This window comes from Globicephala melas, chromosome 8 (genome assembly GCF_963455315.2).
Source record: "Globicephala melas chromosome 8, mGloMel1.2, whole genome shotgun sequence".
Classification (NCBI taxonomy): Eukaryota; Metazoa; Chordata; class Mammalia; order Artiodactyla; family Delphinidae; genus Globicephala; species Globicephala melas.
In genome coordinates this window covers 47,537,930-47,554,026 of record NC_083321.1, presented here as the reverse complement: position 1 = coordinate 47,554,026, position 16,097 = coordinate 47,537,930, and the positions used below count along the sequence as shown (strand labels likewise).

The following is a 16,097-nucleotide window of genomic DNA, read 5'->3' as shown; positions in this document are numbered from 1 at the left end:
TCTTGTGATACATAGTATGTAAGTACGTATCTTATCTAGAAAGCCCTTCCCTTCTTGGGTTCTCTATTCCGACATAAATTTTTATTTATTTGGAGAATTTCCGTAGCTTGTATTGCTGGAAAGGGTAGGTGAATGGTATATTTTCTGAGTCACTGATGGCTGAAAATGCCGTTCCTTTCTTCTTGTGATAATGTGGCTGGCTGTGGAATTCTAGGGCTACAGTCTCCTTTTCTTAGTTAGACCAGATGAGACCTCAGGGCATGTCGGATTCTGGGTACTGCTGCAACCACGCTTCTCCCTCTTAGCCACTATTTTAAACATCTCACTGAGTATAGGCATTAATTTGCCTCTCGCATTAATTTATGTCACGTGCCATTTATTCTGATGACTCAGCTTGATTGGTTAGCCTCTTTCAAGTTGCTGATTTGGCCCATTTGTCCTATGATTTTGTCGTCATCAGTTTATAAACTCCTCCTGTTGCTTCACAGTTCAGCGGGGCAACTACTGTTCCTCTGTCCATATGCAGTGTAGGCGCTCAAGCTTTGTGCTCCTTGGGCAGTAATATTGGTCGTTCCAGAGCAAGTCTTCAGGCTTGCAGGGATCCCTTGGAATCACAGGTGTCCAGCTGGGTGTCTGCTGGGTCTAGGGGTGTCATGGTGTCTTGTGTCTGGTGTCCAGGGATAGTGCTGCAGTACCTCATGTCCTGTGGTGAGGGCTAGTAGCCAGCAGAAAAGGCTTCTGACGATCAGGCACCCCACTCCGCATCTTCCCTGGAGGGATGTTCTCCATGGCAGCTCTGGGTACGGTTTCACGCACTGTCACCCCCAAACAGCAACCCCTCTGGGAATCTGGATCACAACTGGGTTGCCATTTGCCTCCTTTCATCCCCGAATCACCAGCTGGTTATTCTCTTGCCTCTTTGACAGAAGGACCAATTACACTTTTCTATTCTTCAGAAAAAAGTTAGAATAATAACTTTTTGATGTCGCTATGTGCTGGGGTTTTTTCCATTTTTATTATAAAATATACACAAATGCCAAAGAATATACACACACGTATATATATATGTATAGCATACATGTAGTTTAAAGATCAGTGATAAAACAATTGGCCATGTACCTGCCACCTAACTTAAGCAAGAACTCCTTTTCTAAATAAAGCTATTTTGTGATTCTCAGTGGATTCTCCCACTCCCTTTCCTGAGGCTGTGGGTCTGAGGTGGGTGGTATGTGTGGCGTTGGTGACTCTGAAGCCACTTTCTAGTAATTCTTTCTGAAAAAAGAGAAAAGTACAAATAGAGTGTGTAGAGGGCACCCTGAGCTGTTTGCAAGCAGAAGTTCCGACTGTTACGCTTAGTGGTTGGTGTGGCTGTGTGGGTCGCTGTTGGTTTCTCCTGGCAGGTGCTCCCTGGCCCCCTGCTCACCTACACGGCCCCTTTGTGTGCATGAGGAAAAGGCCTTCTTGCTATTTGCCAGAATTTTCTGTAGTAACTCTATGTACACACATTTATCATGACTATGAATGTGACTAGCGGCTCCTGGAGTTTACAGGCCACAGCCTTAACTCACAGTAAACACAGAAGCGGTCACAGGGCCCTCTGGTGGGCTGCATCAGATGTACACTGAATGCCTGCTCAGACCAGACCCCTGCTCTCATGGCTCCCCCATGACTGGACTTGGGAGCAAGGCGTTTTTTGGGTGTGTGAGCTGGGAGTCAGCTGACAAGCTGGAATCGTTCTTGAGCTGGGTCAGGGCCCTACGGTTACTAGCAGAAGTGGGCCAGGATTTACCTTATTTTTAGCATGTTGCCAACGCCAAGTAAACCCTGAGAGGCCATGTTATACCAAGCTGATGAGTCCACAGCTCAGGTGGGATTCTAAACGCAGGGTGCCCGTAGTCCTGGACAGTCCTGGGTGAAGTCTCTTGTTGATGTGATTGTTGATACTGCCTCTTTTCCCTCTTAAAAGTATCTTAGTCTTGGACAGTAAATTTTATGGTCATGTTTATTAGTCAGCTTTTTGCCATGGTGACAACCGCCTTTGAGACCCTAGTGACTTAAATAAAACATCAACTATTTACGTTTTGCTCATGGATCTGTGGATCAGTTTCTGCCCTGCCCCAGTCCGTGTGTTCTGGACTTTGGGCCTATGCCACAAGTCTTCCTTTATGGCACCCAGGCTGAAATATCAGCCCTATTTAAGACCTCTTCTTCTCACAGCAGAAGGCGGGAGCCCAAGAGTCCTCTGGTCCAAGGTGGCGTGGGCCACATCTACTCATATTTCATTGACCAGAGCAAGTCCCGTGGCCAAGACCAACGTCAGGGGGTTTGGATTTACGCTCCTTCCTTGGAGGGGGCACCGTGGTGTGGAAGAGTGAATATTTGGTAAATAATAATATGTAATTATCGCGTCACACTCCTGAACCTTACTGCCTTCTGCTGTATGCCTCCCCCAGCCTATGCTATTCTCCTAGTGGTGTCTGTGTCAGGACAGTGCTGAAGTGATTAGCAGGATGTAGGGAGGGGGTTTTGCCTCTGTTTGGATTACGGAACGTATTAAGGGGTTTCGCTGTGTTGTGGCGCTCTCGTTGGAGGAGGTGGGGGCTGATGTTTGCTGTGGCAGCCTGATTAACTGGGAGGGGCCTCCTGCTTCCCTGTGCCCCCAGTACTACCGCCTGTCATGGAAGTTTTCACCGACAAATTTTCCATCCTGCTCTGTGAGCTCTCAGAACCACATGGAGCCTGTGGCCAAACCGTGCTCTCCTCCCCCTCAAGTTGGGGCTCCATGAGGTGTGATTTCTGGGGCCCCGTACTTTGCCCCCACTGACTCTGTTCCTTGTCCCCCATCCCTGCCCTTTTTGCTCTGCACTTGAGATTGTTAATTTTTATTTTTCCCTCAGTGTCCCTTCATTTGCCTGTGTTACGTGTTCAGCCCTGATCGGCTTTTCCTTTAAAACAATCCAGAAACTCCTCCGCATTACTCGTTCACCGATGGATAGAAGGTACCTGGACTTGCTTTCCATAGTCACATAGCTTGCATATCCCATTTCAGTGATATTTAAGGAGAGAAATGAGATAAGCAAAGATTTTGAGCTCAGTTACCCATGCTGAAGCTGGAACCCCCATGTTTCCAAACAGAAACATAATATTGTTTCGCCACAAGGGCAAAGATGGATTGGGAGGCATAGAGCAGATACGGTAGCTCCATCACCAGCCCTGGCAGCTGGCTTTCTGTCAAGAGCAATTTCTCATGAAGAAATTGTTTTATCATGTCATAAGAATGGTCAAGTACCTTCAGAGTCACGTTGAAAAGCACACGGACGGTAGGGGGTCAGCTTGACTCCGTAGGTAAGGGACTTGCGGAACGGGTTCACGTGCATATGCCTCAGCAGAGACGCAACCTGCCTCATGTCACGGATTGTCGTGTGCTGTGGATCGTTGAAATTGTGGCTGTTAAGTACCTGAGTCCTAATTTTCTCCTTCACTAGAATATGAGTCTGTGAAGGTGGGAGTGTGTCTATCACGTTCTCCATTGTGTCTCCAAAGCCTGGCACAGTCCCTGGCATGGAATGGACAGCCAGAAAACTGGCTGAAGCAATACAAGTATTAATGATGGACAGTAAAGGCAGAACCTGGGGAGAATCCTTGGGGCTCCAGGATGTAATGGAGCCCAGCAAGGGCAGTTAGGGGTGTCCTTTAAAGGGAGGAGTTTGTAGCACCACAGTGCCAGGAATGAGTTCAGGTCGATGCCTCAGCTTCCCTGGCTCTACCGTAGGGTGGTGGAAGCCTCAAGAGGGTTGGGCTTTGTTCTGAGAGTTGGGTGCACAGCCACCGGACACTGCACTGCCTTGGACCCTAGCTGAGGCCACGGGACTGCGGTCCACGTAGCAGATGTTGTTGCCCCCACCAAAACCCCACTCCGTTAACACTTGAGCACGTGCCTGCTGACCTCCAAGGCCAGCCCTGCATTTATTTGAAATGTGGGAATTTTCTGGCCACAGAAACTTACTTTGCCACCCATGCTGCAGGTTAGAAATGCCCCTTGAGAGCTGCCCTGAAATCAATGGCTGAAGGGGTTGATGTTATAAATAACCCAGTCCCCTGGTCTCTAGCGTGTGGAACCTCCCTAGCAGCTTAACCTCTGGCCTCCCACTGTGGTAACTGGCTTGATAAAGCCCCCCTTACTGGCTGCTTTCTTACTCCCCTGGATCACTTCCCTACTCTCCTACCTGGATCACTTCCCTACTTCCCTACATGTGTTTTCTTCACCTTCTAAATAAACCTCTTGCCCTTGAATACTTGTCTCAGTTCTGCTACTGGGGAAACCCAAACTATGACCATCGTCCCCGGGTCCTGGGCACCTGACCACCAGGTGGTGGGTATTCTTGAGGGTTTGGGAGGACTTGAGCTGCATTTTGCTTAGACCGTTGAAAGTTCCTATCAAAAAGAGGGGGGAAAAAGCACTCTGATTTCTCTTGTTTTAAAAAGATGTTACTTGGGCTTCCCTGGTGGCGCATTGGTTGGGAGTCCACCTGCCGATGCGGGGGACGTGGGTTCGTGCCCCGGTCCGGGAAGATCCCACATGCCGCGGAGCGCCTGGGCCTGTGAGCCGTGGCCGCTGAGCCTGCGCGTCCGGAGCCTGTGCTCCGCAATGGAAGAGGCCACAACAGTGAGAGGCCCGCGTATCGCAAAAAAAAAATATGTTACTTAAACAATTCCCAAATTTATATTATACTGCTCTCTGAGATGACAGAGGAATTTTTTTAACATCTTTATTGGGGTATAATTGCTTTAGAACGGTGTGTTAGTTTCTGCTTTATAACAAAGTGAATCAGTTATACATATACATATGTCCCCATATGACAGAGGAATTTTTAAGCACAGTTGAAGCTATCCTGCTCCCGGAATATCAATGATTTGCATTGCCGAGGGCCCGGGTCTCAGTTGACTTGCAGGGCATTCCTGGTCCCCTGAACGCACCCTGTCTCTTGCTATTGCAGGCTGTTTGTTTCTAAACATGCCTGCGTGTTACATCCTCTGCGCTCGTACCCGAGTCCTCATTGCCCCTGCGTCCTCATTGCCCCTGCGTCCTCGTTGCCCCTGCGTCCTCGTTGCCCCTGCGTCCTCATTGCCCCTGCGTCCTCACTGCCCCTGCCTCAGAGTCGGGAGACCCAGCCACGCCCAGCCTGGCCTTCTGCCATCACTCCTGACGGATGCGTGGGTGAGAGGGTCTTTCTGCCCGCACTGTGCAGTGGGTGGGCACGGGAGGAGCAATCCCACTGACCTTTGATCTTTGCTTCTTTGCAGATATCTCTGTGAGCCTGCTGACCCTTGTGGTCACCGCCTGTGGCCTCGCCCTCTTTGGCGTGTCTCTCTTCGTGTCTTGGAAACTCTGCTGGGTTCCGTGGCGAGAACGAGGCCTGTTCTCTGGTAGCAAAGACAACAACCAGGAGCCTCTTAACTACATGGACACAGAGACCAACGAGCAGGAGAACAGCGAGGGCTTCCTAGACCCTCCCACCCCTTGTCCAGACTCCTCCATGAAGATCAGCCACACCTCCCCTGACATTCCCCTCTCGACCCAGACAGGGGACCGGGAGAACTGTGCCCATGGCGTCCGCGTACAGCGCCAAGTCACAGAGCCAACAGCCTCATCAGCTCGGTCAGTGATGCCCCCTTCCTTTCTGGATGCAGGGCGAGCACCACCCTGTTCCCTTCTCTTGGCAGCAGTAGCATTGACTAGCCGAGGGGCCTGTAACCTGTCACGTGTCCATTAGGTATCAGAGACATGAATGTGGGAAAGCTTGATGCTTCCTGTATTCCTGTGAGGTTCCTGAGCACTGCTCAGTCTGTACTTAGTTCATAACAGCAATAGTTAGCATCGCTAAGGCTTACCATGTCAAGGACTATCTAAGCGCTTCATGTGTATTATTTTATTATCCCTCACAACTTTGTGTGAGATGGATCTTATCGTTTTCGTCTCACAGAAGAAGAAACTTAAGTCAGGGAGATTAAGAAACAAAGTCATATATTGGTAAGCACCCAGGTCAGGGTTTGAACCCCGGTTCAAACAACACCAGAGCCCAAGTTTTTACCCACTCTTCCGTGCTGCTCTCATAGTGCTATGGAGTTGATTCTCCGTGCCTCTGACCTAGCCTAGTGGTCACACACAGGCTCTCTGTAGAGTCCACACAGCGGCTGGGGGTCTTCGTCCACCTCCAGGCTTTGCAAGGTCTCCAGCGTACCCAGGCCCGTTGTCACTGTCTTTCCGTGGGCTAGATGCTCTCTGCTCTTGCGCAGTAGAGAAATAATACAGTGCAGTGATTAAAAAGCAAGGGCTCTGGGGTCCAATGAACTAGCTTTACCTACAAGTATGATATTGGACACGCTATTTAGCCTTCGTCTGTTTCTGTTTCGTCTTGTGAGAGGGGAACGGTGATAGGTGGTTTTGAGAATGAGGTGGTAACATGTGCTTTGCCCAGGCCTGCATCTAGCACCTGCTCCACACCCTGAGCTGCCATTTTGTTTTTAGTGCTGCTATCATCATCATCGAGACCTGCCTCTCCCAAGACTCAGATGCATACAGGTGGCTTTGAGGCGAAGCAGCCAGTTCTGAATCACTGTATATAAAAATTCACTCTCAATAAGAGACCTCAGGAAAAGAGACCCAGAAGGCAGCTTTCTTTAAAATGAAAATATTTGCTTGAGTGATAGCTGGGGGAACAGCATATGCTGTTATTTGGAAAGTACAAGCACAGTTTGGGGTTTTTTTTTTTTTTTTACATCTTTTTTATTTGTTCTCTAGAAACAGAAATAAGATTTTACCCTTTTTTATGTTAATCAAGTTTATCCTAGAGGCTCTGCTCATTCACATTAAGTAGGATGGAATATGACAGTTTATAATTTAATTTTTTCGGAAAGCTATTTTAGCATCATTTCCAATTCTGAATTAGAGAGCTTTACCTAAAATATTCCTCCGTGAGGAAATGGATGGTTGTTTGCCATTTGATTTAGAAGAAATCCTCAGATTTTATCATCAGGATTTCTCTTCAGATTTAAGACTTAAATATAACTGGAGCTCTGTCGGATGCTGCCGTGGAGTTTGTGCAGTGGTGCAAACTCACGATAAAATCCTTTCAGTACTTCAGTAAGTAGGGCCTTCAGATGGGGTCTCCATTGAAATCGTCTCCTATCCGGTTTAACTCTGCATGTTCATTTTTCTGATCTGGGTTCCATCAAGACGGAGTGATAGTACTGTGTTCTTATTAGATTATAGGTCTGAGGACTCTGCCATAATTCTAATGAATTGATGGCAATCATATCACTATAATTATTACAGTGTTTATCCTAGGAAAATGTATAAGTGACCTGCCTATCAAAAAATAGATTTTCATATAAAGCTAAAAACTGTAGCTATCTTCACCACTGATTTGTAGAAACTGGGTAGAAGGAAAAAGAAAACTAAAATGAGAGAGGGAAGGAATTATCCCTGTAAAATGCATTTTACATTTAGACTTATTCTAGTTTTGGAGTCGTGCAATTAAATTTTCTCTTCTGATGGCCAAAACCAAGTTTGGTGATATTTGACTACCATAAGAAAACTAAACTCTCTCCAGCTGCATTTGACCTAATACTGATAATTTGCATCATTTCGCATTTCAGACATTCTTATCTAAATTACTGCTGACCTAGTTTTATGTCTGGAAATACACGTCTTTGACTCATGGTCTTTCCATAATAAGAAGGGTGTGGTCTTCTAATTCTTTAGGGTTGTGCTATAAACACACACACACACACACACACACACACACACACAAGCCTTTTTACTGACAGAGTGGGTAAAATGAATGAAATTTCCTTGATGCTCCAGAACATTTTTAACATTCTTTTTTAAGTAGCATTTTTCATACCATATTTGGGGAAAGGGGGGGTACTCTTTGCTGAGATGGCTCTAAACAGTCTGCTCTGCTAGTTATTATTTCTATTCCCTTCTTTCTCATTATGATCTTCACTTTCTCACTGCTGTCACTTTCTTTCTTACTGCTTCCCTCCTGCAGCTGTTATCACTTGTCCCAAAGTTCCCTGGGCACCTGCTCAGCCCAGAGCATACAAAGCTTAGACTCCCAGTGAAGGCCTCCCCACTGTCATGGCGATTGGCACAGCTTCAGCCGTGGCATTTGCATCGGAAGTCCCACTGTCATCTGGCCTCTTCAGCTTGGATATGTGTGGCTCCCACCACTGCCTTTTGGAATGTCCTAAAGATGAGCTTTGCTCCATCTTCTAAGAATGTTTCTGGTCAGGATGACTTTCTTTTGTTCTTCCAAGATCAAGCATGTTTGCATTCTGTTTCTGGTTAGCTCAGTTACTATTAGAACCCTCCAAAATTCCTGTTAATTCCTTTCAATTTGGATGAAATCCCTTTTGTATAATGACCTAATATCCTGGGAATGTGGATTTTTTTTTTTTTTTTAGAACTTTTCAATACCAGAACATTTTAGAGGTCTCCAAATATATGAGAGGACTCCAAATATATGAAAATCCCTGGATCCTCAAAATAGAAGGAACCTTGAAAGGCCATCTAATCCATTTCCTGATTCATGTCCCAAAATGAAAGTTCAATCTGGTTGTTTTTTTTTTTTAAGTCTTCTCACATTTCCTTTAAAATACTTTAGCTTTATAAAAATTTCAATTTCCACACCACAAACTCCTTATCAGGTCTGTTAAGGCCTGTGTAATACTGCCACAGTCTGCTTCTGTCAGCTATCGGCCTCACCTCCCAGCCAGGCCACCATGTGGCACAAACCCAGAGGACCCTGTTAACATGGACTCAGTTAAGAGGCCTTATCCGGAAAAGCTCATCACATTCCATCTACACTAGCTTCTCTCTTGGTTCCTTCAGTATCCCTGACTTTTCCTGCCTTGGTACCTTCACACATGCTATTCCCTCAGCCTGAAATGCTTTTCCTTTTCCTTTGCCACGCCAGGCTCCTTTGCAGCCTTAATGTCCCTGCTAAAGTGTCACCTCCTCAGAAAGGTCTCCCTCACCACCCTATCTGAAGTATGTGTTCTTTCCTCCACTCCCTCCCACTCTTTATTTTCCCACAAGTTGCCTTACTTTCACTTCTTCACAGGATTAAAGTCTATTTCTAACTCTACGATTGTTTGTTTATTGCCTATACACCCCTCTAGACTATGAGTTCTGTGAGTTCAGAGACCATATCTGCTCTGCTTCTCCCTGTATATCTAACCCCTAGTGCAGCCTCTGGCGCATAGTGGAATTTTTCATGAATGACTGACAGAGTACATTCGTCAATATCAGGCCACTTTCCTCATGTTCTGCTGACAAAAATGGCAAAGCACAAAAGTATAAACTGAGTAGAGCGTGTAATGGTGTGAAGCCAATGGAAGGTCTCTTGTCCCAGCTCTCACATTCCTCAGAGCCTTACATTTAGACTTTTGAGCTTGTCTCTGAATTAAACAATCCTTAGAGTCGCAGAAATACTCTGAGAGAATTGAAAGAAGAAGGCAATTTGAGTCTTCTAAATTTGAGTCCCATTACTGGCCGCAACTCCAGTAAGTGGCCCACTAGGATTAAGTGCTGCAATTACTCTAGGAGAAGCACAGTTTTATTAAGCTATATATTTTTATGTGTTGAGAGCATTGGTTAGATGTAAACATTTAAAACATAATTTTTTGAATTACTCTTTTAGTTATTTCTTCAGATTTTAATGAACTGACAGCTTCAAAAATGGAAGTTGCCTAGACCTCTCTCAGCTTCCATGAGACCCTGAAACCAGGTGTAAATGTGTATTTTCTCTACTGAGATTTAATGATCAGAAACTATTATGTCCGTGGCATTTATATATTTACTGTAGACACACGTATTAAACATTTGCTGTGTGCAAAGTTCTGTGTTATGTGCTGGTAGTAAAGAGGGAGAAAGGATATAGCCCTGGCCTTGAAAGGGGAAATACACAAAAGAGCACCAGTTACACATATTAAAGTGCTGATTGTTCTTTAGAAGATTAATCTGGCGAGAGTGTATAAGATGCGTGGGATGGGGTGAAGACTGGATATCGGGCTCCAGTTCAGACCTGTGATGGTGAGGGCCTGAGACCTGTGATGGTGAGGGCCTGAGACCTGTGATGGTGAGGGCCTGAGACCTGTGATGGTGAGGGCCTGAACGCAACTGGAAGCAGTGGGAATGCAAAGAGGCATGAGATGTGAGCTACTTAAGAGAAAGTGTTGGTGGACATAGGCTCATTTTAGTAACGGGATAAAGTATTTGACGATGACACCAAGGTTTCATGCCTTTTTTAACTTGGGGGAGGGTGGGAGCAGGACACGCTTCAGTGTATCCAGCTGCACTTAACCCCACACCTCCACCGTCCAAGGCCTGATGTCTGCATCTCCGTTATCTCACTCACTCTAAAGGCCTCCGAATTCCAGAACCAAGAAAGCCTCGGATTCCCAGTTCCTCCTGCCCTTGTAGTCAGTTAACTGTGTCTATCTGCTACTCCCACTTCTTCTGTCTGTTGGTGGTTCAGAACAACCCAGCCCTCTCCTCTCCATCACAAGGGAAGATTCCAAGAAGGCCTGTTTCTCCTGTTTCCAGATTTCCCTGTCGTGACTCGAACTTTGTAAAGAAACCCGTCATGGTTCTGAAGTCACAATGTCCTTCTCTTTCCTGTCTTTGGACCCCCTGAAGCCTTGTAAACACTGGTGCCCCAAACCAGGGAAGGGACAGGCCAAGTTTCCCCTCTGAGATGGGGTCCCTGAGATGAGAGAGGGTAGAAGAGTGTACACTTGTCCATGGTTGCAGGGGAAGTCCAGCGATGGGAGGGATGCTGGAGGTTCTGAGCTCTGGTTCTTAATAGCGCCTGGAACGGAAGATATGGGCATGTATGAGGTGAAAGCTGCTGGGACAGAGGAGCTGAAGGTCCCATCCTGCTGGAGAGCTGGGAGCCAAGAGGAAAACTTAGTTAATTTCCCTGTTGAGGTCTAGAGCATCAGCTGGGAGGCTGAGGCCAGGTTAAGTAGGTAGGCTTGGCTCAAGTGCTATCTCATCCGTGACAATTTCCCTAGCCAGAGGCCTTCCTCTCTCCCTCTCCCTAACCTCCGGTCAGTTCTTATCCCCCTCTGCCCTGATTTATAGTCAGTGTATGACTGTCTACTCCTGGCAGGGCACTTCCTTGAAAGCAGTGACTAGGCTTTGCCCCTCTGTCTCTTCCACCCTACCTGACCCCTTGCTTCACACATTCAAATTTGTTGAATTGCAGTAATGTCCTCTTTCTTAAGATCCAGTGGAGGTAGTTGGCTTCCAGACACCTAGTTGGTTTCGAAGGTGTACTTTTAGTATTTAAATTGCACCCCTGACTAACTAGATAGCACTCAGAATGGCCCATCGTAGGTGGGAACTGACTCCAGGCTCAAGTAGGGCCCTTGTTTGAATCCAGCCTGGAGAGAAAAATCAACGGCAGAGGAAGCTGGAGCTGGTACCAGCCACTTATGGCCTCTGCATATGGCTGGATACTTGCTGCTTCCTGCCAGACCTTTCTGCCCAGAGATCCCAATAGAGCAGGATTAAAGCCCTATTCTAGCACTACAGAGGCTCAACATCTAGGCAGGGGACGGACCTGGCGGTACTAGTACAGAGAACCAGTTGTAGGTGCCTAACAGCCTTCCCCTGAGTCTCTTCCTCCCCCGTGAAAAATCAGAAGATCCAGAGAAAACTTAAGATGGTGGGTTTCTCTGTAAGAAATTTAAATCCCACGAGAGAATCATTCACACCACACAGTTTTCGCACATGTGGGAATGTGTGTGTCTGGGTGTGGACTGTGTTGGCTGTGACAGGTTCAAGTGACAGCCCTGTGCTTGTGCTCTTGTTGTACCATGTGGGTGATTAGTAGTCAGGAGGGTATTTTAGGACGAAGAGGAATGTTTGGCATCGCAGCATCTGTATGGCAAGGGAGAATAATTTCAAACACGTTTCGGGGCCTATTAATCCCATTTTTATGTCTTTATTTCATAAAGTAGTCTTAAGAAAGGAAAAGAAGACAAACTCTGATCTTTACTCTGCCTCTTCAGCTATTTACCAACCCCTCAGAGACAGCTTGACTGTTCCCTTTCACCTTCTGGTGGAGAGAGGCTATTTTAATTAAGGTTATTGAGAGACTGCACAAAATACAATATAATGGCTCTGAACTCTGAGCTAAAAACAAACAAAAATAACCTTCAAGACAACTTTGTATGTAATGACTACTTCTCTCAGTTTGTGAGGACCCACACAAGGTAAGGCAAAGAGAATTTCAGGGAAACTTTTAACCCAAACCAATAAGTTTATAGGGTGAAGAGTAGATTCGGATATAAATATTCAAATAGCAAATATTTAATTTGCAAATATCAGTTTCCAGCCTTCTCTAACTGAATCCCTATATACATTTATAGGAGCTTACCTTTAACTTTTATACCCTCAGTGTTTGTTAAAGAAATACAACCCTTCCTTCTCATCACTCATCACCCACGTGGTTCAGCAGTAGCACAGCCACGGAGCTGGCACTCGCACCTGTCAGAGTCAACAGAGTCCCCTACAAGCAGACACATCCTGTGACGTACATTTCCAGAAGAGCAAAAACTGTGTTCTCGTAATGAAATGATTTGATTTGACCCAGTAAGAATATGCAGCCTTAGTAGGCTAAAAGCCAGTGACAGGAAATTCTGTGTAATTTAGAGGAAGATCCATTCTTTTTCAGATAACACCTAGCTATTTCAGCTTCAGGATGATACTGTATATCAAGGCGAATCATTTTATTTTTTAAACCAGTTTGTACAAATCTTTACCTCCCACCAGCTGCATAAGCTTCTTTAATGGCATATTAGACAGTTTAGAAAGTGCATTAAACCTTTAAAGCTCCGAGGTCGCACGTAAGTAAGTTCATCTCCTGATGCCAGGCCTCAGTTTTGAGCTTCAAGCCTTTGAGCTTCAGCTTACTTGCATTGATGAGCATTTTGAATATAGGCCAAAAAAAAAAAAAAAAAAAGCCCACAGGTCTCAGCTCTTAATAGTTTGTTCGTCAGTCTGCCTACATCCCAGGCACAAGTTTCTGAAAGACCTGGAGCTAATGAGGTTATAACTTTGTTCTCTCTTGCTCTTCACTCAAGGCATAATTCAATCCGAAGACAACTCAACCTGTCAAACCCAGACTTCAATATCCAACAGCTTCAAAAACAGGAACAGTTGACTGGAATTGGTCGAATTAAACCGGAGTTATATAAGCAGAGGTCATTGGATAATGAGGATGGGAAAAGGAGTAACAGCAAAGCCTGTGGGAAGCTGAACTTCATTTTAAAATATGACTGTGACTTAGAGCAACTCATAGTGAAGATTCACAAAGCTGTCAATTTGCCCGCCAAGGACTTTTCTGGGACGTCAGATCCTTATGTCAAGATCTATTTGCTTCCCGATCGGAAAACAAAACACCAGACTAAAGTTCACAGAAAGACCCTGAACCCTGTGTTTGATGAAGTGTTTTTGTTTCCGGTTCCCTACAATGACCTTGTAGCTCGGAAGCTTCACTTCTCTGTCTATGACTTTGACAGGTTCTCTCGCCATGACTTAATCGGCCAAGTGGTGGTGGATCACTTCTTAGACTTGGCTGATTTCCCCAGGGAGTGCATCCTTTGGAAGGACATCGAATATGTCACCAATGTAAGTCTAACATTTCTTCATTTTGGTTGGGGGAAGGGCGCTTCTCGGTCAGCATGCAAACAGATTACTTATACCTTATTTTATTTTATTTTGGGGGTGGCAGAGTATAAAATTTATCTCAATGTACTTAGAGCTGTCGCTTCAAACCTCCTTGTACCTTTCCAGAAACAAGTCTTTCACAATATTCATTTTGCAGTTTCCGAGAATTACTCATGGAGGCAATATTAATAACATTCTCCCTTTTCTACTTTCTAATTCTAAGCAGTTCCCTAATAGGCATTAGATATTATCTGTCCTCCTTACCTCATTTTCTTTAGAGCTTTCTTAGGTTGTTTGTGCGGAATGGATCCTGGCATCCTACTAACTGTTATCTGCAGCTGAGAGACCGTTGCCTTACTCGCTGAGAGCATTAAGCTCTTGCCATGTTCTCAGGTCAGCTCAGCAGCATTTCCCACGATCAGATCTTCAGCTTTCATCCCAGACATGAGAATGATTGGGAAGAGTTGGCACCATATTTTTAAATACAGAATCAAAGTTACAAGGAGGTCCGTCTGAAAAGATCTACAGATATTGGCAAAACTAATCTATACAAGGTCAAATCCTGTTTAGAGCTCAGGAGAGAGGGCAGAAGTGCTACGTAGTGTTGCCATATACCCGTGTTTACATTTAAACATGATATTGCAGCAGTGATGTTTTTACTCCATTTGCATCCTTTTCACTGTCTGCAGAGGTGTATTGATGCTCCTGAAATAGAAAGGAAAATTGGACTGTCTTAGGGGACTCTGATATTTTAAGGCCACTTGTTTCGTTTCCCTGTCCAGATTGGCTCAGGGAGCTTTGTGAGCTCATCTTCTGCGGGCGATATCGTTCTCTTTCTCTGTCCTGGCATCCAGGACAGCAAGCACCATCACCCTTACTCCGCTCGGGTGATGATCTAGCTTGAGTTTGGAGCCCATTTAGTGAAAGGCTCTCACTCTGCTCAGGAGGAAAACACACAAAATCTCTTCCCAGTGACCAAATACCCACACTGATACTCTCTCATCTCAGCCGCTTTTGTGAACTGGGGACTCACATTCCAAGGGACACCTTCCCTTCACATCCTATGAGATACCAGTGCCAGCTTTGTCCTGCTACTCAAATAAGCAAAGTGGAACGTGGAGTTTTGCTGGCCTTTATCATAATGACTAGGAAAGAAAAGAAGGAGCTGGAAAAGGCGCAGAGAACATCAGATGGTGAAACTAAGGTGATATGGGAGGTTGGGGAAGGAACAGATCTCTTCAAACTTAAAAGGTGGTGATATCTGTAAACCCAAAAATGGATGCTGTGGGTGGCAAGGATTGTATCCCACATCCCAATCGCCAGAATCAGAAGGCAGCTTTAGAAGCTTTAAAGAAATAGAATGGGCAGGCTGCTGATATTAAGGGATGAATGGCTCAAGAATGAACTGTCTCACTGGAGTTCTTACCAAGTCCCCTGAGATACTGCTGGCCAACGGTGATGAGTGTTGGTAGAGAGAGGTTGGTCAGATCATCTAGTGTGTGACATCATTTTATATTTTTTGACTAGTGGATTCCGTAAAATAATAGCTGGCGTGGTCATCAGAAATCTCAGCAGGGATCCTGCTGTGAGTTGCCTTCTGAAGACTTTGTGGAAAGAGTAACACTGAGTGCACAGTGGCTGATAAAAATCTGGATAGGGCTGATCCCTGGTGGGCAGGTCTCTTAGAGCTGTTTCCCGTGGGATGAGAATATAGAATGACAGCCTGCAGAGACCTTTTGGCCCTGAGATCACTGCCATTGTAGCACTCTCCTGTGACGATGAGTTTTCCATCCAGTGACGGAGAATCCTGGATTTCCACAGAGCTGAGGAGAATGTGAAATTATTTTCCAAGGAGGAAAACCAATAAGGCTAAAAGCCTCGAAATTCTCAGTTGTTTCCTCAGGCAAACAATAAATATTCTGAGCATTGATCTAAGCCTTTGGATGGCTAGCAGGAGAAAGGAGGTCCTGGGAATGGAATTACATGTTGTTTCGTAATCTGCCATTAAAAAAAAATTCCATTTAAAAATTGCTATTTGGGGCTGTTTGTGCTTTTTTGCATGTGACTTTGTACAGAGACTGAGAATGAAAGTCTGAGATTTACCAAGGTTTCACTTTTATAATATAGCATATATGTCACACAGTGTATATGCTACACACGTACAGACTAATGAGGGAAATTAAAAGAGTAGTCACGACCCATCCCTCAGCTGAAGAGCAGAGTACCACCAAGTACCTTGCTGGTGACCCCTGGGTTGTCCTCCCCTGTCACATTCTCTCTGCCCATTCCTTCCAAGAGGAAACCACTATCCTGAATTTTATTTGTAAGACAATGTATTGTTCAGTTTTGTCTG

The 16,097-nt window shown here is 45.4% G+C and overlaps 1 protein-coding gene across 6 annotated transcripts in view; it reads left to right on the top strand.

The window, feature by feature from the left end:
- LOC115839534 (synaptotagmin-9) overlaps nucleotides 1–16,097 on the top strand; it is a 265,953-nt gene that overhangs the window by 54,141 nt on the left and 195,715 nt on the right. For all 6 annotated transcript variants that reach the window (XR_009564904.2, XM_060303562.1, XM_030831287.3 and 3 more), the window contains exons 2-3: nucleotides 5,305–5,659; nucleotides 13,159–13,705. Coding sequence is in view for 5 of the 6 variants with exons in the window: in XM_060303562.1 (XP_060159545.1) it covers nucleotides 5,305–5,659; nucleotides 13,159–13,705 (902 nt within the window). In the remaining variant the exon portion in view is untranslated. The remainder of the gene's footprint in view (nucleotides 1–5,304; nucleotides 5,660–13,158; nucleotides 13,706–16,097) is intronic.